Source organism: Symphodus melops (assembly GCF_947650265.1).
Source record: "Symphodus melops genome assembly, chromosome: 5".
NCBI lineage: Eukaryota > Metazoa > Chordata > Actinopteri > Labriformes > Labridae > Symphodus > Symphodus melops.
In genome coordinates, this window is record NC_136695.1 from 3146979 (window position 1) to 3174704 (window position 27726).

Below are 27726 nucleotides of genomic sequence, written 5' to 3' on the forward strand. Positions count from 1 at the left end.
GCACACTGGACTTTATAAAAACAATAATGAAACTGTGATATCCTTCATGGCTAAGGGGGCAGCCTTGTTGGAGGACCTCCACTCACACTGCTCGGGCACATCACCAGCTCGTTCCACATGGTGCGTCCCCCTCAGTGAAATCAGAGGGGGAACTAAATGGATCAGCGTGGGTCCATCTGTCCACTCGTCTGTCTCTCTGTCATGCCTAATAAATCAGAGTCCGTCAACTGGACTGAGGGAGGGACACGTTCATGTCCTCGGCTTCATTTTTATTCTTTGAATTAGTCATCTGCAGACCATCTTAAATTATTGCAGTAGTCGAGATGCAGACCTTCTGTGAATATTAGAAACACAATCAGATTCCTCTCTAGAGTGGATGCTCACGCAGGTCAGCATGTGGTGGACACTGTAGCTTCAGTGTTTAGCCAGCTCTGCATGTGGTGGACACTGTAGCTTCAGTGTTTAGCCAGCTCTGCATGTGGTGGACACTGTAGCTTCAGTGTTTAGCCAGCTCTGCATGTGGTGGACACTGTAGCTTCAGTGTTTAGCCAGCTCTGCATGTGGTGGACACTGTAGCTTCAGTGTTTAGCCAGCTCTGCATGGGTCTGTAAAGCTTTCTGCGTTCTAACCTCTCTCCATGTTTCAAAAGCATCTCCAACATTGATCCTAGTTTGAGCAGCTTTCTGCTGCTGGAGCTTATTAGAAACATGCAGAGGCTTTTTAGCTCGGGTACAATCACTTGCACCAGCCTGCACTCGAGCCATGTTTAGCAGAGGATGGGACAGAAAGCTCAGCTCAGATAACCACAGTCAGGGTTACTGTTACTGCTCGTCCTGCTGAACAACACGAGACGAGACAAGGCAGGCATTTGGAAAAAGCAAGCAGCAAAAACATTCACGTTGAAGTGGGTGGAAGGGTCTAAAAAGTGAGGCCATGGTTGTTTTGATAACTTTCACACGGCTGGATGAGACGTGAGGCGATGCAGTTGAATAACGTTGACAGCGATGTGCTCCGGTCTCGTCCCCGCTGAGGAGACATTCTGTTACGTGATGTTTAAACGCAAACCCAGCCGGCGCCTCGCAGGTCAACACTCCTGTGAGGATATCCTCATCATCAACAGCGTTTCACGGAGGGCTTGATGTCATGAAAACCAGCAACACGCCGCTGACTCCCCGGCTGTGTGTGAGCCGGTTTCCCACAGTGCACTGCAGTCAAGTGGAAGCAGGAAGTAAACAAATCATGCCACAGGCTGGACAGCTGGGGACGTGAGGGCCTGTAGACACACACACTCACACACACACACACACACACACACACACACAGTTCAGACTTATAAAAGCATTTCTCGACCAATCAGAGTGTTTTCACCCGTGGCAGACCGGCGTTTAATGTGAGAGACACTTTGCATATTTTTTTTCCTTCAGTGTAAAAATGGATATTTGACTGATCTTGTTCGTGTTTCTTTTGTTTTATTCTTTGTGTGAATAAGACAAACAGGACTTGGGCGCCGGTAGACTCATATTGTGCACGCCACATGTTCAGCGGGCGACCCCGGGTTTAAGTCCGGCCTGTCATTCTCTCCCTCCTCGATTTCAGTCTCCCTCCACCGTCTGTTAAGGAAGGGATGAACCCAGGATGAGACTGGCTGATATTTATAGTCGTGTTTGCAGTCAGTCAGACTGAGCGAGTGGAGAATAAAAAAGATCGAGATATTCAGTTTATTCGTTGGGCAAACATCTCTCATCATAAAATTATTTTTTATAATCCCCTGGTCTTCATGATTCTTATTGAATATATTTCCTGTTTTCCTTGTCAGCCGGGTAGCCTGGCGGTTAGGTCACACGCATCATGTGCAGAGGCTGCAGGTTCAAATCCAACCTCAGATTGTTCCCCGACTCTCTCCTCACAGTGTTTGTTTTCTCATTTCAGCTGTCCTCACATGAAAGCAAAAATATCCCCAGGAGCAGGTTCAGAGAGAGCTTCTGCTGTAGCTGCAGTGTTCGTAGCTGCAGTGTTCGTAGCTGCAGTGTTCGTAGCTGCAGTGTTCGTCGCTGCAGTGGTCGTCGCTGCAGTGTTCGTAGCTGCAGTGTTCGTAGCTGCAGTGTTCGTAGCTGCAGTGTACGTAGCTGCAGGGTTCGTAGCTGCAGTGTTCGTAGCTGCAGTGTATGTAGCTGCAGGGTTCGTAGCTGCAGTGTTCGTCGCTGCTGTGTTCGTAGCTGCTGTGTTTGTAGCTGCAGTGTTCGTAGCTGTGGAGTTCGTAGCTGCAGAGTTCGTAGCTGCAGTGTTCGTAGCTGCAGTGTTCGTAGCTGCAGTGTTCGTAGCTGCAGTGTTCGTAGCTGCAGTGTTCGTAGCTGCAGTGTATGTAGCTGCAGGGTTCGTAGCTGCAGTGTTCGTAGCTGCAGTGTATGTAGCTGCAGGGTTCGTAGCTGCAGTGTTCTAAGCTGCTGTGTTCGTAGCTGCTGTGTTCGTAGCTGCAGTGTTCGTAGCTGCGGAGTTCGTAGCTGCAGAGTTCGTAGCTGCAGTGTTCGTAGCTGCAGTGTTCGTAGCTGCAGTGTTCTAAGCTGCAGTGTTCGTAGCTGCAGTGTTCTAAGCTGCAGTTTTCGTAGCTGCAGTGTTCGTAGCTGCAGTGTTCTAAGCTGCAGTGTTCGTAGCTGCAGAGTTCGTAGCTGCAGTGTTCGTAGCTGCAGTGTTCTAAGCTGCAGTGTTCGTAGCTGCAGTGTTCTAAGCTGCAGTTTTCGTAGCTGCAGTGTTCGTAGCTGCAGTGTTCGTAGCTGCAGTGTTCGTAGCTGCAGTGTTCGTAGCTGCAGTGTTCGTAGCTGCAGTGTTCATCGCTGCAGTGGCTTTGTTTTTGAACACCTGAGTTTGTCGGTCAGTGGTCAGTCATCCAGCGCTGATCTGTTTTAGGTTCAAGTTAGTCAGCCTACTCTCCAAACAGCGACACCTACAGGCGTGGAGGTCGATTGCGATTGAAGGAATTTAAAGAAAAGAGACATTGATGAACTCGATGCTGTATACTGAAAACAAATATGGAGATAATTTGCTGTATTAGTTGGTTTGCACAGCTCGACTGAACATGACAGTGACACTTGATCTGTCAGAATGAGGATGTGTGTGATTGCGTTGAAGTGCACGCCATCAGAAAGCGCTGGGTTTCGAGGAGGAGCGGGATCAATAGTGAGCACAGATCATTGTGATCTGGGATGAAGGATGCTGTCAGGTCATTTCCACTATTGATATGTGAGTGAGTTTGGTTGTGTTTGTTGACGTGTCTGCACAGCTGCATAGAAAAGTCTCCAGACACTGAGGAGATGCAGGCTGACAGACTGTTTACATGCATTATGGGTAATATCAAGAGGACAACAAAAAAAAGGACAAAGAAAGAGGACGCAGAGAGAAAAGGATGCAGGCGAGGGCAGACGAGGGTGTGCAAGAGAAATGGATTTCATTAGAAATGAACCGACAACAGAAATAAACCCTGCAGCTTCCTTCTCCTCGCTCTAATTATAACCACCGCTGCCAAATGAATCAGGAGCCGTTGTTACCTCGACTACTGCAGGAAGATAAATATATTAGTGATGCACTGTAAAGAATGAGTCCTCATGGGAGCAGAGCTGTACTTGTTGCAGCACGACTTTAAATCACATTGATTCTCAAAGCAACACATTCACTCGCTCTAAACTCTTCCTTTTGTCTGCTCTCTTTTTCCGCAGGATTGATTCGGTTGCAAGAGCTCATAAAGGCGCCGTCCCGGTACAACATCCGCTTAAAGATCCGGCAGCTGCCTGCAGACACGAAGGATGCCAAACCGCTGCTGAAGGAGATGAAGAGGGGGAAGGAGTTCCACATCATCTTTGACTGTGGCCACGAGATGGCTGCTGGGATTCTGAAGCAGGTGTGTGTGTGTGTGTGTGTGTGTGTGTGTGTGTGTGTGACTCTTTGACGGACAGAGCGTGAAATACAGATGCCTTTCATCTTGAGATAATGACACTTTCCCTTTAAGTTCAGAGGACTGCTGCTGTTTGATATCTCCACATAATAAGAGCATTAATCTCCTAATGATGGTAATCTTGAGATGATGATCACAAGATGACGGTTGGATATTTTACATTACAACATAACAGATAATGGTTGAGATAGCAGGCTTTAAATAAGACTGGCTGCTCCGACACGTCGAGCTCTTTGTTTACAGCTCTGCCTCTGTGTGGAGCAGAGGGAACGCAGGTTTGTTCGTTATGTATGGTGGCCCTGAAGGTCAACTGCAGAAACATCACAGACAAATCACTCAAAGCAAAGTAGTTTGGAAAAATTGCAAAAACATTTCTCTAAACACACACAAAAAAAAAATCAACATAAATCCTCAAAAGTCTAAATATTTCCATTAAGAAGACACTTCAGGTAATCAGCAGAGCGGGGAACAGTGAGAGAGGGGCATGAAGGAACAGACCTGAAACGAGACGCAGGGTGAGTGATCGAACACAAACACATGAAAGACGAGGAAACAGAAACAAAAGGTGACACTTCACCCGAGGAGGTGAGGAGAACCTTCTTCATGTTTAGTGAAGGGTTTTTGCAGGTGCCACTGTAGATTCATTGGTAAACACAAGAGCAGCCTGTTTAGTGGATAAATCCCACCTTGACCTTTCAGAGGCTCTGTATGGAGTGAAGAGCCACTCTTTAAAAAAAAAAAAAGAGAAAAGTATTTATCATTTAAACCCAGTTCAAAGCTTTGAGCTGTAATCCAGAATGAGCGAATTTAGCAGCAAACTGGTCACAGCTCCTCACAAATGACATGCCTCTTTAGTCTATAGATTTAAGGGATCAGAGAGTTTGAGTGAGTAAAACCTGCCTCTCATCGCCTTAAGGACCCGTCACTCATGAAAAGCTATTTTAATACGGCTCATAAATTAGTTTTATCTCCCTCGATGGTGTGTGTGCCTCTTTTGGAGGATTCCCAGCGCTGATAAGAAATACGCCCCGTCGTCGTTATTCCTGCAAAGAGGAAAAAGTAAAAATGTATTGATCATGTTCAAAGTGTGGAGAGGTGTTTAAAACATATACAGCCTGCAGTGGAAAGGTAGCAGTCTTTTCTCTGTTTTTAAACAAAGGCTTTGAATGCAGCTGAAAAAAAAGAAAAAAAAGAAGAAGAAAGTCATTTAGAACAAAAGAGGAAGTCTGCAACGAGCCACTCAATTAACAGGCCTTCGTATTTCCCCGTCTTGCGGGATTTATCAAATATTAAAGACAACATGATTCACCCCGCAGCACTCCGTCACTCTCCCGGCGTTTTTAATCAATGCCTGAGCGCAAGATTGCCGGGGAAGGTCAAGGACTGCTTTCATTAATAATGTCAGAGAGAATCCCTGCTAATGGGAGGTAATGAAAGACTCCACTGTCCTGTTTTGATTTTCACATTACATGACACGCCAATAAATCACAGGTCCAAAGTACTCTTCATTACCGCCCAGATTCTGCGGAGACACCGAGAAGAACAACAAGTCGGTGAGGTGATCAATATAAATCTGATTTCTGATGAATAGAACAAAGGCAAGCAGAGGCCACTGCTGCTGAATAAAACAGTTAGAAGAAGAAGTTATATCAGGGCCGTGTCCAGAGCTGTGTCCAGGGGGCCCCACGTGAAATCTGATTGGCCACCCCCCAAGGTGCTACCCCAAAATCCAACTCTATGATTGGCTATGAACCTAATCAGAGGCGGGACGTAAGCAGTAATTATAAGTATTTACTGTAATTATTTTCAAACATAACCTCCTGCACACTGTCTGACCACTGAATGTGTTTCTGCAGGTGAAGGCTCTGACGCACCACGCAGAGCGTCGTCCGTCCGTTAGCGCTCATCGCTCTTGTTTTTGCCGTGTGTTCAGCTCCGTTGCTACCCGTCAACCTTTTTTTGGCCGATTCCTCGTCTTGAATCGGCGTGGGCAGACGCCAGCGCGGTTGATGAAAATCTCTCTGATTGGCTGTCCAGATAAGCAAATCAGTGCAGGAGAAAAAAAACCTACACATAGTGAAAGTGTGACGTTGACTTGAAAACCATGAAAGATATTAAACTCCCTTTTTTTTAAAGAACAGTGAGAGAAAAAAAATATCAGCGTTAAAAAAATCTGTAATCCTAAATAAGAAATAATTTCTGACTTTCTATCGTATCCTCAAAGCCAAGTCTTTGTTCTGATTCATTGAAACCACCAGCTGCATTGTTAGGAACAGTCTGCTACAGATTATAAACACGTATCTTGTGCCCTGCAGGATTCTTTCCTGTTTTCCACTTTATTCAGTTTCCTTTTTCACATCCCGTGCCCACACTTTGTAGATAGATAGATAGATAGATAGATAGATAGATAGATAGATAGATAGATAGATAGATAGATACTTTATTGATCCAGAGGGAAATTCAAGTACGTGTGTTTGTCTTAAAGAGGACATATTATACCCTTTTTTTCCTCCTTTTCAAACAGTGCCCCCTGTGGTCTATATGAAACATCTGTGTTTCTGAGCTTTGGTCCAAATATAACATGAATCAAGCAGCAGAGGAGGTTTGTGACCCTGCAGAAACCTGCTCTCTCAGAACGCTCTGTTTTGGTGTGTGTGTCTCTTTAAATGCAATAAGCCCCGCCCCCTGAGTTTTCCCAGTAGACATCACTCCTCTGTAGAGAGACTAAAAATGGAGGACCTGGTCAAATGTTTAGCTCTAGTCTGGAGGTGGAGTCTATGGGAGGAGATACCAGGGGAGGGGGAGGGGATTTATTTATCAGAATTTAACTTGTGATGTCACAAACTGAGAACATTTAAAACGGAGCATTTTTCTCTGTGTGGTAAGATTTAAGCAAATCACAAACAAAGGACTGGATGAATTTATTTCAAATATTGTGGATCAATAGACACTCAGGTGACCCAAACAAATGTTCAAAAACTCTATAAAAGTGGATTTTTCATAAAATGTCCCCTTTAAATGAGGCGTGTTCAGACACACAGGTGGTTCATTCCTATCCTGAGGACACAGAAATAGACAGCGCCTAAAACCATCGTGAGCAGTCTGTGGTGCGGTATGTTCCTGATGCTGAGGAGACGCATTAGAAAGATGGGCAGATACGTAAACGAGTTCATTAAGAGACTTCCACTCTGCCCGTTAGATACATGGAGAAGCACAGCAGTGCTCCCTACGCTCAGTTAAGCCCATTTTTCAGCTGCTGACACATTTTAATTGAGTGGTTAATGTCACATTGGGCTGAGGGACAGCGAGCCTGACACGAGCTCTGCATCGCGTCTGCTCGCTTCAATGCAGGTTCTGTCCAATATGTGCAAACACACACACACCAATGCAATGGGGAGTGGAATTTAAAATGCCACAACAATGGAGCCCACAGATATAAACACAGACGGCTCAGTGTCCATCACATCTCAGAATATAGCAAAAGATTCAAGCAGAGAAAACAAGTACATCAATGTTTCCTGACTTCTTTATTTGACGTAGAGCTCACAGAACATTAGTTAACAAAGGGATTTTAGATCATGGTCATTTTGTGGACATTTACATGCAGTGTGAATCTACGAGCAAACTGAAGAGCGCTGTCATTAGCCTGCTAGCATAAAAGTTCAGTTTGAGTCAGCTATCATCGACATTTTTAAAACTCATCATAAAACACATTTTTATTCTTTGGCTTTTAACCCAGCATGAGACTCTGTTCTTGTTTTAGTCTTTTATTGTTTTTTATTGTTTCAACCCTGTTTGTGTTTTACTTATGTTTTATGTTTTGTGCTCTTCATGTATGTACAGCACTTTGTCACAGCTACAGCTGATTAAAGTGCTTTATAAATAAAGTTGAGTTGAGTTGAGGATGAAAAAGTCGCACGTTCAGCTTTTAATTGCACTGTCAAAATGCAAACTGCTTGTTGTGAAGGTGTGAATTCGACACTTTTAGTTAGTTTAGTTTATTATTTTGTGGACAATCCACTTTTACAATAAAAGGAGCAGCTTCAGCCTTTGCGGCTAATTTCCAGCTGTGGTCCCCGGCCAGTTGTGAATCGTCAACCTGAAGTGCAGAATAAATGACATGTCATGTGTGATGACAGAGGGCCTAGGCTAAAGGGGAGAGAGGCCTACAGACGTATAACATGTCACACGCAACTGGAGCAAGCACAGTTTGAGAGAGAGATATCACAGCCGTGCATGCAACAAAAACAGCACAGAGAGGAAACAGAATACATAAAGACAGAAGATGGAGGCAGGCAGCAGAGATGGAGCGGTGGAGTAGTGCTTTCACACTTGCAGAAAAGTCTTGAAAAACCTCACAGATACTTGACGGAGGAGCTCGGACTTGACCCGGAGTTTCTCCTGTCAGACCCCCTGAGTATTTTTCCCACAGCAAGTCAGAGTGATGTGAGAACACAGCGGGATATTATCAGGTGGAGGGAGTGACGTTTCTATACTGTGAGTGCTGCACCGTGCAAAGAGTGTCTGCACGCGACCTCTATGACCTCTATGACCTCTCATGAACCTGCTGCACGTCTTCTGTTCCCCAGTGTTTTGTTCTCCGCTCTGTAGGTGATATTGTGATTCTAAAAGTAGCATTCATATAAAGAGCAAAAATCTCATTCTAGCATCATTCAGCGGACTCTGATGCTTCGTCTGCTACTTCTATTTTTACGTGACGTCTTACCTCAGGACACACACCCCCCCCCATCAGACAGGGTTACCCTCCAGCTGTGAGGAGCATGATGTGAACAGACAGGCCGGGAGAATATCCGGAGCAGTCCTCCTGGAATGATGGAGATATTTTCAGAGGTGTATATTTAGACTGACCACAAGCTGAAAAGTTAATGTGGATACAGTCCAATCACAAGGTGCATGGAGTCTTTTTTTTTAAGATAGCTTAAAACCCAAGAGGATTAATTCATCAATTCATTTAAAATATTTACTCTAACTGAGCTCAATGTGATTCTGCATTGATTTGTTTCCACTCCCTGTAAGATATCAGGCTCTCGACACCGGAGCTCTGACAGGTTTTAACGATCAGCATCATCGAGGTCGAGGTCGATCACAGCGCGCGGGTCAGAACTAAGTGGGACGGACCTCTGAAGAAAACGCTGGAAGCTTCCTTAAGGTTTCCCACCTGAAATCAGCAGCAGCCATTATATCCTCCCAGCCTGTTTAATCATCGTCTCCACAGTCCTCATCTGTGATTCAGACTGCTTAAGAGAGTTTGACATGGCAGCAGGAGTCAGCACACACACACACACACACACACACACACACACACACGCACACACACAGCCTGGATGATACTAGAATAACAAAGAACATTGTATTTCTGCTTAAACATCTCCCTGAGCTACACTTAGAGACGGATTGCTCGGTGTGATAATCAGAGAGAGAGAGAGAGAGGAGGAAAGTCTGACTCATAGGAACGACTACAGTCCTGTAGATTTACATCAATATGATCAACGTGAAATGAGAAAAATGCAGCTGACACAGAGCAGAATTGTTCTGCTTTAATAAAGACCCCCCACCTCTCCCTCCTCTGTGCGTCATTCACTTTATAAAAGTTGAGCCACTTTTGCTCTGGACGACATCAAACTCAAACTTTTTCTCCTACGCTGTACTTAGTTTTTTAAAAGTGAAAAGTCAAGTCGAAGAAAGCCGTGTCTCGTCTTCGATCAGAGAGTCTTTGTTGCTCCTTAGGAGGGACTGCTAGCTGAGCTGCCGCTAACATAGGATTAGCCTGTTTCATCTTGTTTTTGGTCGTGTTCGGTGTTCAGGATGTTTTTAACATATCCTCAGATGTGTCTTTACTTTTAAAAATGAAAGAAAATCAAAGTCAAAACACGACAGGAGGGGCTGAGAGCCGAGCTGACATTAGCATTAGCTTGGGTTGCCTCTATAGTTGCTTAGCGTTGGCTGTAAAATACATGGGCGTATTCTCAGTGATAACACCCATTGGTTTTTGAAGAACAGGTTTGACGCTGGATGACGGTGGTCACCATGTTGGAAATGCTAACATGATTTTTGAGGCAGCCTGTAATAAGGCTGAACGATTTTAGGAAAAGATTGAATTGTGATTTTTCGAAGTGTTGATATATTTTGTGCCTTTGGGGTTGCCATAGGTGACTTAGTTCACAGAAGTTATGCAACAAGTGAAGCCAACAATGTCTATATTTTCTTCTAGCCATACGGCCGAAACATTTGCCTGTGAGCGTCATTTCATGGTCAGGCCTTGCATTGTATCTCTTGAGTATGTTTAATAAGGCTACAACGTGAGACAACAATTGACACATTTGCGATGCTAACCGCTAGCATTCCTATTCAAATTCTCATAGACGTTAGCATCAAGCTAGCGGACTTTTCGCTTGTGTAGCATATTGATGAGATGAATAACTTATATTTTGTTTGTCTGTTTAGTTTTACTGTGCTTCCTTTATTAAAGACTGGACAAAGAAACTTCAGCTTCTTTATTGGAGGAAAACTGTTAACTATCTGTCGAGCTGTGTATCAGGCTAAAGAAGTCACGCACACGCACAGGGACAGAATAGATGGCGTGTAAATTGACACAACAGCTCCTGGGTCAGTCAGGAGAAGCACTGCCAAAAACCGTGGCTTTGGCGATCACGTGATCGTGTTTTTTTAAATCGCTATTTCGATCAGAAAACGATAAATCGTTCAGCCTTAGCCTGTAAACATGTTTGATTTTGCTTTAAACATCGACATTTCAACCTGGGTCCTGATGGACTTTTACGGCGAGCTTCAAGTGGACACTAAAGGAACTGCAGGTTTTTTTGCACATTCTTCATTAGCTTCATTTTTCAACAGTGTTCTTTAGTAAAGAATCCCTTCTTTTCCCTCAGAGCTCTTTAACCACAGATTTTAGTCCACTTAAAAACAAAAATAAGACGTCAGTAGGAACAAAAAAGAAACCATTATCACTCCGACTATCTACAATGTCCATTTAGCTGATAAGTATTGCAACCTTTGTGTCAATAATTTCATCATCTTTGGATGATCGAGGAGTTCATTTATTTTTTCTAGGATACATTCACGTTGTTTACCTGCAGCTCTGACACAGTGTTTTTCTCACACGTGACACTCTCATTTTACCTCGTCGTTCCCTCAACATCACGTTGATAGCTGCAGCTGTAAATGGCAGTGAAAGCACGGCAGCTCTGAGGAGCCTCTCTCCAGCCGCGACTCCTCCTGGGCGATCACAGGGGGGGATATGTAATCCCTTGAGCCTGTTACGGGTCTGCCCAGGGGTCTCCTCCTCCCAGGATGGTGATAGCTGGATTATCTCCTCGGGAGCATCCGACTCCAACGTTGACTTGTTCCTTTTAATGCAAAAGCAAGTTTGTAAGAGTTGTTTGAGCTCAGACATCATTTTGATCTTCTCTGAATGGAGGAGCATGAACGTAGATCGGACGACTGACTGTCTTCATCATGAAGTGCTTTCTAGTTATGACTCTTTACTTCTCTTGCTGTCAGTCTCATCGGGCATTAAATCAAATTCATTTGTTTCTGGTTCATTAAATTCTTGCGTTGCCTCGACGTAGTTCGGCTGTTATCTATTTCACATTGGAGTGAACCCGAAGACCTCCATCCAGCAGGAGTTTTGCATTTTATAAAAAAAAACAAAAAACTGCATTAGCATTGATGTAGCCTCACATGGAAATATATGTTCCTGTCAATGTCCCAGATGTCCCACATTTATATTATTATGCATCATCCTCTGTGTTCCCTTCATATGCCAACTGTTGGAGACTGAGCCTGTCTTGGGCTTTATTTAGCTGTTTTTCTCTTTGCTGCCTGTTTGTTTCTTATCTCTGAGCCTGTGGCTGCAGCACTGTAGAAGAATATATGCCTCTTCACATTACATGCTAGTGCAGCCACACAAACAAATGAATATGACAAAATATTATATCTGCCTCTCTATGCTGTTATAAATCTCTCTCTCTCTCTCTCTCTCGCTCTCTCTCTCTCTCTCTCTCTCTCTCCCTCTCTCTCTCTCTCTCAGGCTCTGGCCATGGGGATGATGACAGAGTATTATCACTATATCTTCACCACACTGGTAAGTAGAGAAAGGCGTGTCTGCACACTCACTCTGTCATCAGATCTCACTCAGACTTCAGTGTGCTCGTGTAGATTTGTTGATACTGCTGCTCTTCAATCTTGATTTTCTCAGCTTTTCATTTCGCATGTATTACCTTGAATCCTTTTGTGTTCTGCACAGCCAAATAACCTACAATTTTTATTTTATTTTTTTACATTTTCATTAGCTGTGAAGAAATGCTGTCCTCCTTCATCTGGCATTCCTCTTTCCTGTGATTTCTTTGTTAGCTTTTACTTTTTAAATTACATTTTGTTTATTAATTAAACATTCCTGCATAGAAAGTTCAAAACTCCTACAACAAATTGTTCACATAATTTTTTTAAAGGAATAAATCTGTGAGAAGGTTACATAAAGACAGGCAGGGTCTTTAAAGGTAACATATTCTGAAAAATACATTCACCATGTTTCTCTAATTCTTACCGTGTCTCTACTCTGTCTACAAACCACCAATGATGAGAAAAGTTCATCCTCTCCGTCTTCTGCCTGCTCCACTTTTCAGAAAATGTGTGCTCAAACAGGCTGTTTGGAGATTTTCCCTTCATGACATCACAAAGGGCAGTAGCCCCTCCCCCAGGTGGGTGACACTCCCACAGCTAGGTGTTTGTTCTGCCCTCTGAGTCTGCCTTCTCACCGTAGACAATAGGACATGGAGCCAGAAAGCACTGAGTACACCCGAGCCCTTCCAGAGAGGGGGCGTGGCCAGACACAGCTCATTTACATATTTAAAGCTACAGAAACAGCCTGTTCTGAGCAGGGCTGAAATAGAGGGGTTTATAGACATGATCAAATACAGGATCAGAGTGGATTTACAACAACACACTTCACACACATGTTGAAGAGGAGCTCTGACACTTATTTACACTGGTTGAGAAGGAGGAGAATATGTGACCTTTCAATGTCTTCAATTTCTATTTCTTAGTCTGCAAACTTAATTATTCATCATTATTGAAACAGTAATTGGGTCAGTCAGGTTTTTACATGGCTGTATGAAGAAGTGACTTTGTCTTTGTTTCCTCTGGATTGGACCCTCCTCCGTCCACACAATAAAATCCTTTTCATGCGCACAGACACACACACACACACACACACACACACACACACACACACACACACACACACACACACACACACAGTGGAGTGCCCTTTTTGGTTTCATGCCTGCATGAGTCCATACTCCAGGTCAGAGATTAGACTAGAATCAAACTCTTATGAGGCTCCATGTCTCTCATCCTGAAGAGGCTGCTTGTTGCTGCAGATCAAAAACACTCTCAGTCTCTCTCTGAGAAGCCGCCTCCATCCTGTCCTTTTTTTTTTTATAATGTCAAGTTCTTTTGAAAATGGAATAATTCAGGTTTTTAACAGTCTGTGCTTTTCATCACTGCAGCTAAAAGGATCATTTTGGGGGTTTGAAATGAAACATCTAAACGCTCATTTTTTATTTATTTTTTTCTCTGCAGACGTTCAGCGCGGCAGAATTTAGATAATTAAAAATCCCTCTGGTGTCTTCTGGAAGATGAAAAGTAAAATCCAAACATGAATGAGGGAGGGGGAGGGATGGTACAGCGAGAGCAGGCAGAGGGGTTTCTTGTCTTTTCCCACTGTTGTGTTTGGCACACTGGCTCCGGAGCTGACAGCCTAATTCTCCCAGCAGAGTGAACAGTGCAGCCCTACTGAGGACACATATGGCAGCTTTTTCCTGCCAGCTTTTCATTTATTGCTTTGTGTTGCCCGGTTTGTCCAGCGCGGTATGGAGCTTAGTTTCAAAATTCAAATTCACAAAACTTTATTTGTTCCTGGGAGGCAATTCAAGGGCACAAAGAGTAGTAAATGAACGACAGTGCAGCTATACTAAAACATTTAACCAAGATAAGTGTCAATAAGGAATGAAGTGTCACAGAAGAATAAGTGTCAAGAGTGTTCGTACAAAGTTAAAATTTCATAATTACAAAGTTAGATACAAAGAACAGCAGAGAGTAAAGTGTCTAGATGTTAGCACAAGTTAAAAAAACAAGTTACGGAGTAAGATCCAGAGGACAGCCATGGAGTAAGATGAAGTGGACTTACATGCCTGTTAACACATGTATGCAGACATGTGAACAGACGGACATGTTGTAAACAGAAGTAAGAACGATTTAAAACAGATGTAAACAGAACTGTAGTGCCAGAGAAGATATGTGATTGGACAGAGATGTAATCAGACTTAATGCATATATGTAATTTAATGAAGTAATGAACAGACGTAACAGAACTATAGTGCAGTAATGAGAGTATAAATATAATATATAACTATAAAGCTATATGCATGTAGGCAGATATTAAATAATAAAGTGATAGTGGTGCATGGCAGATAATAGAACAACAGACTAAATATGTATTAGCTCTGTATAAATAAATATGAATACTAAGAAATAAAGTGACCATAGTGCTATGATGGATACGATATGAGACCTGATATCAGACAGAATAAAGTGGAATCGTGCATAAAGACCATAAATAAGCATGTCAACAGAATAAGGTGGAGTAGTTAGTTTGTCCTTTCACCGGATTCTGGCTTTTTTTGAAAAAATTGACCAGATTATTAACTATCATGATATCCATCATTCAGGTTAAATAAGTGTCAGTTCCTTCATCATGTGTGTGAAATGTGTTGTTGTAAATCCACTCTGATCCTGTATTTGATCATGTCTATAAACCCTTCTATTTCAGCCCTGCTCAGAACAGGCTGTTTCTGTGTCTGTAGCTTTAAATATGTAAATGAGCTGTGTCTGACCACGCCCCCTCTCTGGAAGGGCTCGGGTGTACTTGCTGCTTTCTGGCTCCATGTCCTATTGTTTACGGTGAGAAGGCAGACTCAGAGGGCAGAACAAACACCTAGCTGTGGGAGTGTCACCCACCTGGGGGAGGGGCTACTGCCCTTTGTGATGTCATGAAGGGAAAATGCACATGGAAAAGTGCATTTTGCATAATATTTGACCTTTAAGGACCAACCTTTGTAGATTTTGGTTACATTTCAAACCTATATCTGCTGTGTTTCTCTGCAGGATCTGTTTGCTCTGGACGTGGAGCCGTATCGATACAGTGGTGTGAACATGACGGGCTTCAGGATCCTCAACACGGAGAACAGCCAGGTCGCCTCCATCATCGAGAAATGGTCCATGGAGCGCCTGCAGGCTCCGCCCAAACCTGACTCTGGTCTACTGGACGGCTTTATGACCGTGAGTGTCAGACACAGATTGAATGACTGAATGTGGATGTGGTTCCATGAGCTCTTGTCAAAGATGAGTTTTCATGACATGGCATTAATCTGCTCTTTGTACAGAGTGGGCTCCCATTGGTCAGTGAGCTGTATTGATCAGCGCTTTCCCAATAGTGGCTTTTCTCCCCATCTTTCAATTGCTATATATTTTGTGTTTGTGCTGGAACAGCTTCTGAAGTGTGAAATGTAAGTTGATGATGCGTTTCATCTTTTAACCGGCTTTGTCTTTTCGTGTGTTTAGAGAAACAATCTTGTTTCTTTCAGTCGCTTCTTTGAAGGAAATCTGAGAAGCAGGAGGATGATGATTGCCCTACTTTCTCCTCCACTTTTCAGGAGAATAGTGACAAAGAATAAAAAAAAAAGAAAAAAAAAAGGGCAGATCGGTTACAGTTAAGAACAGTTACAAACCTTTTTTTTTTTTTAATTAATCAATTGGAGGTGAAGACAACAAAAAAAGGTCAGAATTGTGATGCTTGAGATCTTTGAGCACACAGCGGGGTTATCTCCCCTCCTCCTCCATGAACTGTCTCTGAGTTATCGTTCCTTCTGTCCCTCTGTCTTCACCGAGTCACATGCAGTCGCATGTCAGCTGAAATCTGTCTTAGGACACCGCTAATAACCCAAAATAAACAGATTTGACTGTGAAAAACTTTAAAATGCTTGGCTTTCTTTAAGAGCCTGTTTTAACATCTGGATGAAATAAGGGTCTTGTCACTGTCTGGAGAGCTTGCCTGTCTGGCCTTTGAGATGGACATGTGAACACACACACACGCTCCTGCTGCAGACGTGCAGGAGTCAGAGCTCTTCTGATGCAACATCTTAACCAAAAGATTCAAGACTCCACATCCTCAAACTTCTCCACATTTCTCTGCTGGGTTTTTTTGAAATTTCACCGACATGAAGTCGCTGAAGATATAAAGCAATGTTCTGGACATAATAGATTTGTTAGGCTGGATGTGCAGTGGCTTCTCCTCCTGTAACATCCCCCGTCTTCCTCGGGGGAGTCAGATGAGGGAAGAAAAAAAAAAAAAAAAACCCTCTGTGCTCCGAGTCGTGAGCCGCGGGTGTGATAAGAAGAGTCTCTGTCACTGTGATCTGAAAGTTCTCTGATCAGAGCACACTGCCTGTAATAACTGTTCCTCCACGCTGCTTTCATTCCACCACTCTTATCTGGGAGCGCTGCCAAAAAAAGTCGAACCACCAGAGACGAGCAGCGGAAAGGAGAGGGGAGCGAGGGAGAGGCACGAGATGAATGAAACCGAGGAGAAGAAGAAGGAGACGGCCGGAGAGTGGCTGACGGGAGGAAGAGACACTGTTGGGGGTGTTAAACTTAAGGCCGATGAAGCCGTTTGGTCTTATTCCAGTTGGACGGCACCAGCGGCGGCGGTAGCAACATGTTGGCTGGTGATTGAAAACAGAGGCTTACCTCTGGGGAACACATTACTCTTTTTTTTCTCTAAAAGATGGAAGCTGCTGAGTCATGTTAGTGGATTGATATCAGGGAGTGGGTGTTACTCACTTTAAGCCCCCTTTTGTTGGATTTGTGGCTCAATCAATACTGTTTCCACTTGAGACCTGAAATGGACTGTGTATAATAACTGTACCTTCTTCTACACACACAAAGCTGCCTTTATGGATGCTCGACGTAGCTTCCGGCGCTCGCAGCTTCACGCAGTTGATTTGATGTCTAAAGTGCAGAAGACAAGGCAAGTAAAAAGATCGTCTTTGTGTCTATATCCGTCTCTGTGGAGTCATCAACGAGTGGAGCTGCGCGGTTATTTTTGGATCAGCGACAGGGGAAGATTTATGTGTGCGAGCTGTGCGCTGTGACCCTGCTCATCACTGGATTAATGGCATATGAGTTTGAAGGTGGGGATTGATTAATTAGACAAATGGCAATCAGTCAGCAGCTAATGCATATTGACATGTCGGAAGGTTCCGTAAACGTTTGATTAACGGCTTCATTTGTGCGCTATATTTACGGTGTTGTGTGCTTAAGTAGTGAACTGCTGGCGTGCGGTAAGTGATGGGCGTGCGGACGGAGATGGATGGCAGTCAGAGACTTCGCTCTCCTCCTGCACTGCTTCTCCATCGGCGCCATCATTTCACAGAAAGGCCTTGAAGTTTCACTCTCATCATGCCTTGGGATAGAGAGTGTCTGTTACGTACAATTCTGGACAACAAAAAAAGCCCTCTTAAATTGAATTTAGTTTGACGATAACAGTCTGTACATTCAAACATTTCATCTGACTTTATGTCAATTAGACTATACTGCTCAGATGTGGCCTCCCTTCTTTTCCCCACATCTCCGGTTCCTGAAGAACATTTCCCCCGTTGAAATCCTCCATTGACATTTTACTAAGACCTTATATCAAGAAATTAAAGCCTGTAACCATGACAACCAGCTGCCCCAATAGTGGTGACTGTAGTGCATTTGATTCTGTGAATGAGCGGCCTTGACAAAGAGAGAAAAAGCCGACGGTACATGACTGTGTAAAAAAAAAACATTTTTCCCTGAGTCAGGGAACTTCAATCCCACAATCCATTGCGAATGATACCAGTTCTTCTTCATGTGACTTTAGTTGTTGGTATCTTGTTTATACGGTTTACACGAGTGTTATAAAACCTTGTAGTTTGTGTTCTTAAATATTTCAGTTACATTCACTTCGGTATAACACGGTGTTACCAGTGCATTTCCTGTAAGCTAACTAGAGCTAGCCTGCTAGCAATGTTCACATACCGCCCACAGGGGTGGGAAACATTGCCATGGTAACAGCAAGGGAGTAGTGGCTGTGACACTCTATGATTGTGGGTAGTGTCGTTTCCCCCGATATCCTGAGTTTTCCCTAAAACGAGGCCAACAGGAGCATAAACAGCTCGGCTAGTTTACCTGTGATGGCAGGTAATCAAATCCATTATGAAGATAATACATGTTTTTTTTTTTTTACTTCCAGATCCTCACAGTTGAGCTCTATTCATTTGTGCATCAGACTTGGGAACACCAGTGTGTTCAGCAGTCTGCAGTGTGTTTACTGGATTTGATTGCTTCACTTTTTTGTTGTGCTACATTGTCGACTTAAGAGCGCTCTGCAAAATCAATAAGTGTTGTTTTTCTCCCCTGGCGTCCAGCAGGCCCTTAACTCTTTCCCCAATTAACTGTGTTGGAGCCATTCCTGCATCGTTTTAATCCATGAGTAAGATGGAAGCAGGCATATGTTAAAACAAGGCCCATGTTAAAGAGACAAGCTGAACGCCGTCCTGTGTCAAGGTTTACTGCTTGACCTTGAAAGTGCTGGTTGGCAGAATCCCCTCTCACTCCTGCTCCAGAGCTGTCCATGTGGACGCTCTGTACTGAGGACCATGTGACGTCTCCATGCTGCTTGAAATGTGCTGTGAAGTTTACTCTAAGTTAACTCAGACTGACCTCTTCCAACATGTCTGATCTCATTACTTCACTTCTGTTCCCGGTTAATTCGGCTCTCACTGACAGCAGCAGCAGCAGCAGCACGTCTGCACCGCTGCAGCTGAGTCTGCCTCAAATCAGGAAGACGATTAAATAAACCAATGATGATGTTTTTCTTCCCAGCACTCGCCTGTGTGGGACAAATCAGGTAAACTCATTCTGCCTCTCATTCCTTTATGCTGCCGTCAATTAATGTGACTGTGGAGAGTCGCTGCCCCGAGTCGTGGCTTAACATGCACTACAGCAGTGACCTTACAAGCTCGACGCACTCATTACCATAATGTCTCCGCTTGTTAATTGCTTAAGCTGCTGTCTGATTCATTGTGCGCCCTGCAAAATTGAAACCGGTTCAAAAAAACACTCGGGCATGACTGTAATTTCAGCATTTATCTCTTTGTCATGAGTTGGACAGCCAAGACGTTAACTTTTCCCCTCCTGGGCTGACCCTGAACACATCAAGGTCGTCCTTTTGTTTGCATCCGCTCCGAAACCCAGGTTGGCATTCAGAGCCACACGTCACTTTAGAATCAATTCTATTCCCATATTAGCATAAATATGCTATACCTGTGGGAGCGTTTGTGATGGAAAGCCATTTCTTTTTTTTGACAGATATCGTTTAGAGTCTGATCCAAACAGAGTTATAGAAAAATGTCACCCAGACATCAGACGTATTCCAGGATTCGTATTATGTGAGCATCACTCAAACAGCCATATGGTGGATGCCGGGGACAGATAGGATGAGTCAGATGAGGAATATGTTAAACAGCAGAGCGCTCTGCTGGAGGCGGACAGCCAAAAGTGTGTTAGCACTGTGCAAATACTGCGAGGCTGCCAATAAACCGACTTATATAAAAAACATAAAAAATAGAAAAAGCAACATTTAAATATGTAGAAATCTTTTTTATTTCTTACTGTTTAATTGTGCGAAACACAGGTCCAATGTAAACACGGTCAAAATGTACGCATTTCCAACTTCTGATTTTAATTATTAGGTAAGAAATTAATTAAAACTGTGATTGTTCCAAACCAATCTTTATTAAAGGTCACACCTGCTCCATGTGTCTCTAGTCTGTCTACAAACCCCCCAATGAGGAGAAAAGTCCATCCTCTCCGTCTTCTGCCTGCTCCACTTTTCACAAAATGTGTGCTCAAACAGGCTGTTTGGAGATTTTCCCTTCATGACATCACAAAGGGCAGTAGCCCCTCCCCCAGGTGGGTGACACTCCCACAGCTAGGTGTTTGTTCTGCCCTCTGAGTCTGCCTTCTCACCGTAAACAATAGGACATGGAGCCAGAAAGCAGCGAGTACACCCGAGCCCTTCTAGAGAGGGGGCGTGGTCAGACACAGCTCATTTACATATTTAAAGGTACAGACGCAGAAACAGCCTGTTCTGAGCAGGGCTGAAATAGAGGGGTTTATAGACATGATCAAATACAGGATCAGAGTGGATTTACAACAACACACTTCACACACATGTTTAGAGACTTTTTTAAACTGATTTAAAAGAAGGAGAATATGATAATAAAATACAATAAAAAAGGTTAACAGAGGACATTTAACATTAGAAATGTAGATAATAATAGAAACGTGTTTCAGAGGTAAAATAATGGAAACCTTCTTTGAAAGCTATATTGAAGTTTTAATACATTTCTTTATTACAGCTGTTTCTATTGTTTCCATCTGTATTTCTCACACACTGTATCCGTGTCCTGTCAGTAGTCCGTGTGAAACTGGGAAATAATGCTTACTTTTTCTCGACAGCCATGAACAACATTTCTGCTGCTTTGGATTTTATCGTCATTATTATGTCCTTCAATGACCTCAGGCTGCTGCAGTGCAACAACTTTTCCAAGAATGGTGCAGATGAATGGTGGTTTGGAAATAGAAGTGTCGTTATTTGGTTGGGTTGGGATTGAGGGCAGAGTTTGTTTAATAGGCTGGACGCTTGCCACGCTACAAAAGCGTCAGGAGCTCAGCCAGAGGTGAGACATTCATAACTGAGAGGAGCGCTGCAGAGCTGGAGAACAAAGACGGGAAGATTTTGCAGAGAGATGGAGGGAAGTTTTCATGTGACATCGGAGGATGAATCATAAGACAACAAGTATCCCAGCAGGAGGGGGGGGGGGGGGGGGGGGGGGTTAGCAGCCGGTCAGTCGTATCAAACAGGAACCAGTCATGAGGTTTGTTGTCACTAATTAGACCTGTAAAGTTCTAACTCCAGGCTCTTCGATGATTGGCTTGAGCATGGACAGTGATTCTCTCAGACAGGGAACGAGGACCCTGTGGTTTCATTTTTTATTTTTATTTTGTGTGTGTGTGTGTGGGGGGGGGGGGGGGGGGGGGGGGGGGCTTAAAGAGACAGCAGCTGAAATGAAGGGTTTCAAGCAGAGGCTGAATATATTTTTGACGCTGGTATCAGATAAATGAGGAGGGTTTTTTTTAGCTCTCCACATGAATCCCAGAGTGATGGTGAGAGTGAGTAGAATAAATCTCCTTTAACAGATTTTTTTGAGCTGGGTGAACTCACAACCTCAACGTCTGAGTGTTTTCCACCAGTGCTTACTGCTGCTGGGTTAAGATGTGTTTTGAATAGTTTCCTAATAATCATAACTACCTCCCCAGTGCTGAAGTGCCGCCCCGTCTAAAGGTGAATATGAGGGAGGATTCAGTCGTGCTCAGGTGAATTAAATCTAACTAACGAGTGACAGAATGCAACCAACAGCCAATCAAGGGACTGGAGAAACCAGGAAGTGAACTACAGGAAGTGAAAAATAACAAAACAGGGTGCATCTGAATTGCAGAATCACTGCACGCCATGCTGACCTGTGGCTATTGTGAAAGGGCCCCGGTGACCTTTGACCCGGTTCAATCACATGTGTGGTGTGTTCAGTTGACCCTGAGAAATTATCTGATTTTATTCTATTATCTATTTACAGGTTTCATAAATGTTCCTATAAAAGGTTTCATCCACCAATTAACATGTCGAGTGTTTGACTGGGACTATTTTAAAGACTTTTTCTGTCGTCTAATTAAAAAACATCTTTATGTTTTCATGTTATGACAGTCTGTTGTTAACAGAATATTCAAACAGAGCTTCAGTGTTAATGGAGACTCATTTTTATGGACCAATTAAAATATTTAAAACTAAAAATAATCCTTGTGGTTCATGCTGCTTTAAACACAGTCCAGTAAAAAGAAGTCATATTAAATCAGCCTCTGTTTCTGGAACGTTTGCCCGTCTCTGTTTTCAGAGTCTCTTGAGGAAAAGCATTTTGTTTTGTTCTGGCAGTCCTCACGAAAAGATAAATTGTTAAAGAGCAGTTTATTTCTCCCCGTGTTTGTGTGTGTGTGTGTGTGTGTGTGTTGGCTCGGCAGTAAAGAGACAAGTGAGCTGGAATAAGACGAGGCTGGTGGAGGGATTGAGAGATGGGTTTTCGTCTCTATCCTGCCTGTTCCTGTTCCAACCTGTCAGTCACTCCGCCTGCTGCAGACCTCCCTGAGTGGCAGAACAGGCAGGGAAACACCGTCCAGACCATTCAGGGTGTGTGTGTGTGTGTGTGGGGGGGGGGATTCAGCGAGGTGTGGGGGGGTATGTAGCTGCTGACCCCGGGGCAGACCTGTCAGAAGCAGCGGGCAGAATACAAGCAGCCAGCACAATGAAGGAGGCTGCGTGTGCAGCAGTGTTTGATACCCAGATCATGCTCCACTCTGTCGACGCACAGCTCTGTGGTGCATTGTGGGATATGCCCTGATGAGGCGGGAGCTGTGGCTTTGAAATGCTTCCAAAGCCTTTGTCGGGAGTTCAAGCTGTTTGAAGGAGTCATCATTACGGGGGGAGACTAATATTTGGTTATTCCCAGTTTTGGCTGCGGCCCCACACTCTGCTCCGAGACGAAGCCGTGCCCTCCTCTGCCTCTTAGACCAGACTCCTCTCAGCTTAGTTTACTCCATCTGCTGCTCAGACGTCTCTCTGTCTCTCCCTCTCTGGCTCACACACTTGGAGTTCTTTTTTTTTTTTCAGACGCTGGGAGAAGGAATTTGGCTGTGACATGTTTCTGGGACATTATTCCAGCAGCTGGCGTTATCGGTGCAGGGAGCGGCGCTGCTTGGCAGAGCTGGGAAAGACGAGGAGCTGGGGGGCTCTCAGTGCAGCAGAGTTCACCCAGAGAGCCACTTACTGTCTGCCATGGGTTTGCATGAGCCCAGGGACTATGAGATACTAGAACCCCTCTTTAATGCATCGATTAAAAAAGGCTGTAAGATGTTGGATTTAACCCGTGCAGAGATTATGAATCAAGCCCGCGTCCTTCCAACGCTTGACAAGAATGAGTCAAGGGCTCATTTAGAGGGTTTTTTTTCACCTGCAGTTTCTTGACATATTAGCTGCAAGTCACTCAGGAGTGATGAGCCATGCAGCAGGTGTTGTAAGGTGGCCACTGTTTGAATTTAAAGAGCAACACAGACTTGATTTTATAATTTTTAATGTAAAGGGCAAAACTTACATTTTCATCAAAGCAGCAAAAAAAATCACTCCGTCATCATTTATGCTACAAGGGGGACTCTGACTCTGCAACATGTCAACTTACCGTGCTTTCACAACATGCATGTGTGAATGCAAATCGGCAATTCTATAACCTCAACTTTACCTGCAGTTTTTCCTGCAAACCCCCGTCATACATTTCATGATTAGATTGAGCGCAGCAGGAAATAATCCAGTAAATAAGGACAGCTTACTCCAAAAACACCGTGGTTGACACTTTGGAGACTCTGTACATGGTGTCTTGCCTCCTGGGACGGCCCTTCCTGTCCTACAGGATGAGCCCCCTGCTGTTAGTGAAGACTGTCTGTCTCCTTCTCCAGCTCTTTGAGCATTCACGATTTCTGCACAGAAGTACAGGATATTGTTTCCAGAGCTGCTGCAGGTGTCTCTCTCTCACACCTTCACAGGGTTTTTGTTTGAACTATACAAAGTGAATGTATTTGCCTTCAGCCTGCATGTCGTCTCTGCTGAGCTTTGGGAGCTGATGAGTGGCTGCTGTGATGGGCTGCACCGTGTTTACACGCTGGTCACTGCTGGCACTATGTGAATTGCCTCTGTACATCACAGTGTTTTCTTTCACTAAAGTCGCTTTCACAAATCCACGACCACTCCGAGCTTGTCCAGACTTCTCCTGTAGGAGCTGTGTGAGATGGACCCATCCTCACGTGTCTGGATTATGGACTGTACTGAACCTGAAGCATCCATTGCTTTCTGAAGGAGCGTTTCAGAGCTGCTCAGTGATGGTCGCCACATTGGATATGATACCTCTGCTTAAAGTGGGGTGCACATGACGAGATAATTGCGCCTGATTCCCTCCAAGGTCACCAAAGGTCGGATTATCTAATGATGATAAATATCCTGGTGTGAGTTCTTCCTTTGGTGTGAGGTGTGTTTAGAGTGATTTCACCCTGCGTGATCTACATGGACGACGGCCCGACGAGAACCAGGACAGAGGGACTGAACAACAGCCAATCAGGAAGCAAGCTGACTGACAGGAAGTTAACAGGCTCTACCTGATACAACCTCACTCTCTCTTTAAGTCTGTGATCAGATCAGTCATGACAGTAACTAATAGCAGCTTGTTAGGGGGTTAACCAAATGTCCCTCACGCTGAATCTATAAATCAGACTGGATGATCGAAGACGGCATAACCCAACTGGAGGTCTGACACACACACTGAGACTTCCGTTTAAATACCGTTCACAGCATGCGTCATGAACTCCTTCCAGCTTTAGATTCCTGTGTACCTGGTGTGGAGAGTCATCTCACCTTTACTCTGTGTCAAGCATCGATGTAGAACAATCTCTCATTACACTGCTGGTCGAGTCAGAGGGGGGACTGATGTTGTGTTTTAGGGTCCTCAGTCTTTAGCTGCTTCCTTCCTCACCTGTACTGACTTTTTAAATATATTCCAGGTTCATCGACTAACATGACATTCAGTCATTTTACAATCATTTCAAATCAACCCACTTCCTCCACTTCCTCCTCCTCCTCCTGCAAGCTCTGGCCCGGCTCTCTCGCTCTCTCCATAATAAGGCCGACAGCGAACTGTAAACTCCTCTCATCACACAGAGCACACACTGCCACCCCCCTGATCCCTCCCAGGCTCAGAAAGTTTGCAGATGAACCAAGTGGAGCTCAGAGGCTCCTTAAAGCAGATTCCTTTCTCTGCTCATTATCTGCTCGCTGGGAAAAACTCATCAGATTCACTTGAGTGTTAAGACTATTAGTCCTCCTGACAGTGTGTTTTAACACGGGACAGTGGATTCTGCTGCTGAGGCAATATGGCAGCGCTCCGCTTATAGCCGAGTCTACAGTCCATTCAGGGCCCTAGCATTAGCATGGCAGACAGAGTGGGAGTCTTTTCATTAGCAAACTCTGCCTAAAGACTTTCAAGTCGTGTGTGCTGCTTTGAGTGAGATCAGTTTTTAGAGGAGTTACTCTTTGTCTGTCTTCAGCTGTTTAAGCGAGTATGAACCTCCGGTGTTGAGAAATGAACTTCCAAACAGTGCAGTTCCTCTTGGTTTTATAGAAGCTGGTTCAAAAGGCCAATGATTATTAATGATCATATTAAATTGTCCGTTTCGACGGCAGAGATGGAGATGTTTGGACGCAGCCTCAGTGATGTCACCCATTGGTCACTTTAGGGGAGTTTTGACGCCCAACAGTGGCTGTTGCGTTATTGAAAATGCTGACTCATGCTAACTGTCCGTCTGCGGGCCTCTCAGGAGTCCTACCAGTTACACTCCAAATGATGCCTAAACAGATACAAATATTCCCCCTCCAAGTTGTGCCCATAAATACTTAAACTATTCCAACCAAACAGGTTTTTGAACCAGGACGTTAACATGTTCATTTCTGCTCTCAAATGGGCCTTTGAAGGCGCCCGGATGGCCTAGAAGCTAGGTTACATCCCATGTATGAAGATAGATAGATAGATAGATAGATAGATAGATAGATAGATAGATAGATAGATAGATAGATAGATAGATAGATAGATAGATAGATAGATAGATAGATAGATAGATAGATAGATAGATAGATACTGTATTGATCCCGAGGGAAATTCAGGATATGAATTTGAAGAATATGAAGAGTAAAGTCCTCCGAGCAGACGGTCCAGGTTCAAGTCTGATAATGAACAAACACACTCTCCCTCGCTTGTGTCCCACTCTAACCATTGTCCCTAACCGTAACCCAGTCAAATCCAGGCAAAAGGCCGAAGATAAAGCTTTGGCATTTATTCAGTTTGTGTCTTCCTGGTTATTTGGAGCCAGCCTCAAGTGGACACTTGAAAAACTGCAGCCTTTCATCTTTGATTTGATACGTACATCAACGCTGCTTTTACATGTTCTTGTTGGTATCTGTTCGTAATTTAACATGTTCAGCAAATAAAAGAGAGAAAGGAAATAAAGAAGTAACACCGTCAGGTTCAGTCCAATGTGTCGAACACGTGTTGTTTTTGTTCACCTTTTGTCAATGCAGAGTTCAGTAAATGTACGAGGGAAGCAGAAATTCAGTTGATTCATTGAATATGAAAGCGACCACTGAGTCATCAGTACCCACATAACCACACTCATTATTACCCAGGTTGTGCTGCATTGTCAGGGGACTGATCAAACGACGTGTGTGAGTCAGACTCCGACCTGGTGATGTTCAGACACACCACAACACAAAGGAAGCTCAAACTCAAGGCCCCCCGGCTGCTGCTGTCTTACCTTTAAATCAAGAAGACTTCAAGCTGTCCTGCTTTTCTGCCACATGTTTGCTTTGTACACCATTGCTCTCTACAGAGACTGAATCAAAAGCTGGATCCTTGAATATGTGGCCTCGGGACTAGAGCTGGACCGTCTTTCTGTCGGCTAACAAAAGGCAAAAGAAGGTTACAGTGATTTTTTTTTTTATACCAACAAAAAAAAAAGTTTATTCCTTAAGGCTTTTTATTTACAGAGAACTCCAGAACAATTCCTGAAATTATATATATATATATGTATATATATATATATATATATATATATATATATATATATATACCAACAAACAAACCCAGCAATGACCATGCCAGTTTCTGCTCCACTTAAAATGTACATTTTAAAATTTAAAAGACTAAAAAGGCCTCAAATAGACAGTTCAGATGCCTGAGCGTCTGTCGTCACATGAACATGAAATTAACAAACCATTGAGGCCTTTGTTAGATTTCTATCAAATGAACGAATGTGTGAGTGTTTACAGATTGAACTGTGTCGATTTCATGCAATTTTGCGCCAAAATTCAGGACAAATTGTGGCAGGTGTAAAGTCCATGTCTATATATATATATATATATATATATATATATATATATATATAGTACATTGACATTGACTTTATACCTGCCACAATTTGTCCTGAATTTTGGCGCAAAATTGTGTGAATAAACCTGCATCTTTTCAAAAACTTCACAATGTTTGATTGAAAAAATGCACATCATGGGCTGAGCTCTCCTTAACTTAACGTAGCATTTAAACAGGTACTGAAGCTAAACTTCTAGACATTAGAGAGCTGTCTTCCCCCCTCCTCTCTAGAGTGCTCATGCAGAATCACCATGTGGTGGACTCTGTAGCTTCAGTGTTTAGCCAGCTCTGCATGGGTCAGTCGTCCATTCCTCCTTTGTTTGTTTCGTTTGTTTCTTGGTAAAAGATTATCAGCTGAGTTTCACTTCTTCAATTCCACGCACCATCACTATTTTAAAACGTATTAAAATTGTATTAATTTGAAGAGAAGAGCATGAACACAGAGTTGGGTCTTTTTTACTGTACAACGGAGAAAAGACTATGGGGAGATAAAATAGTGAAAGGTGCCTCCTCTGAATCCCAAAG

General features: G+C 43.7%; 1 protein-coding gene across 4 annotated transcripts in view; it reads left to right on the forward strand.

Moving 5' to 3' along the window:
* Nucleotides 1–27726, forward strand: part of LOC306823715 (glutamate receptor ionotropic, kainate 2) — a 231826-nt gene that overhangs the window by 100620 nt on the left and 103480 nt on the right. For all 4 annotated transcript variants that reach the window (XM_079343484.1, XM_079343481.1, XM_079343483.1 and 1 more), the window contains 3 exons: nucleotides 3711–3892; nucleotides 12015–12068; nucleotides 15152–15325. In XM_079343484.1, the coding sequence (XP_079199610.1) occupies nucleotides 3711–3892; nucleotides 12015–12068; nucleotides 15152–15325 (410 nt within the window). The remainder of the gene's footprint in view (nucleotides 1–3710; nucleotides 3893–12014; nucleotides 12069–15151; nucleotides 15326–27726) is intronic.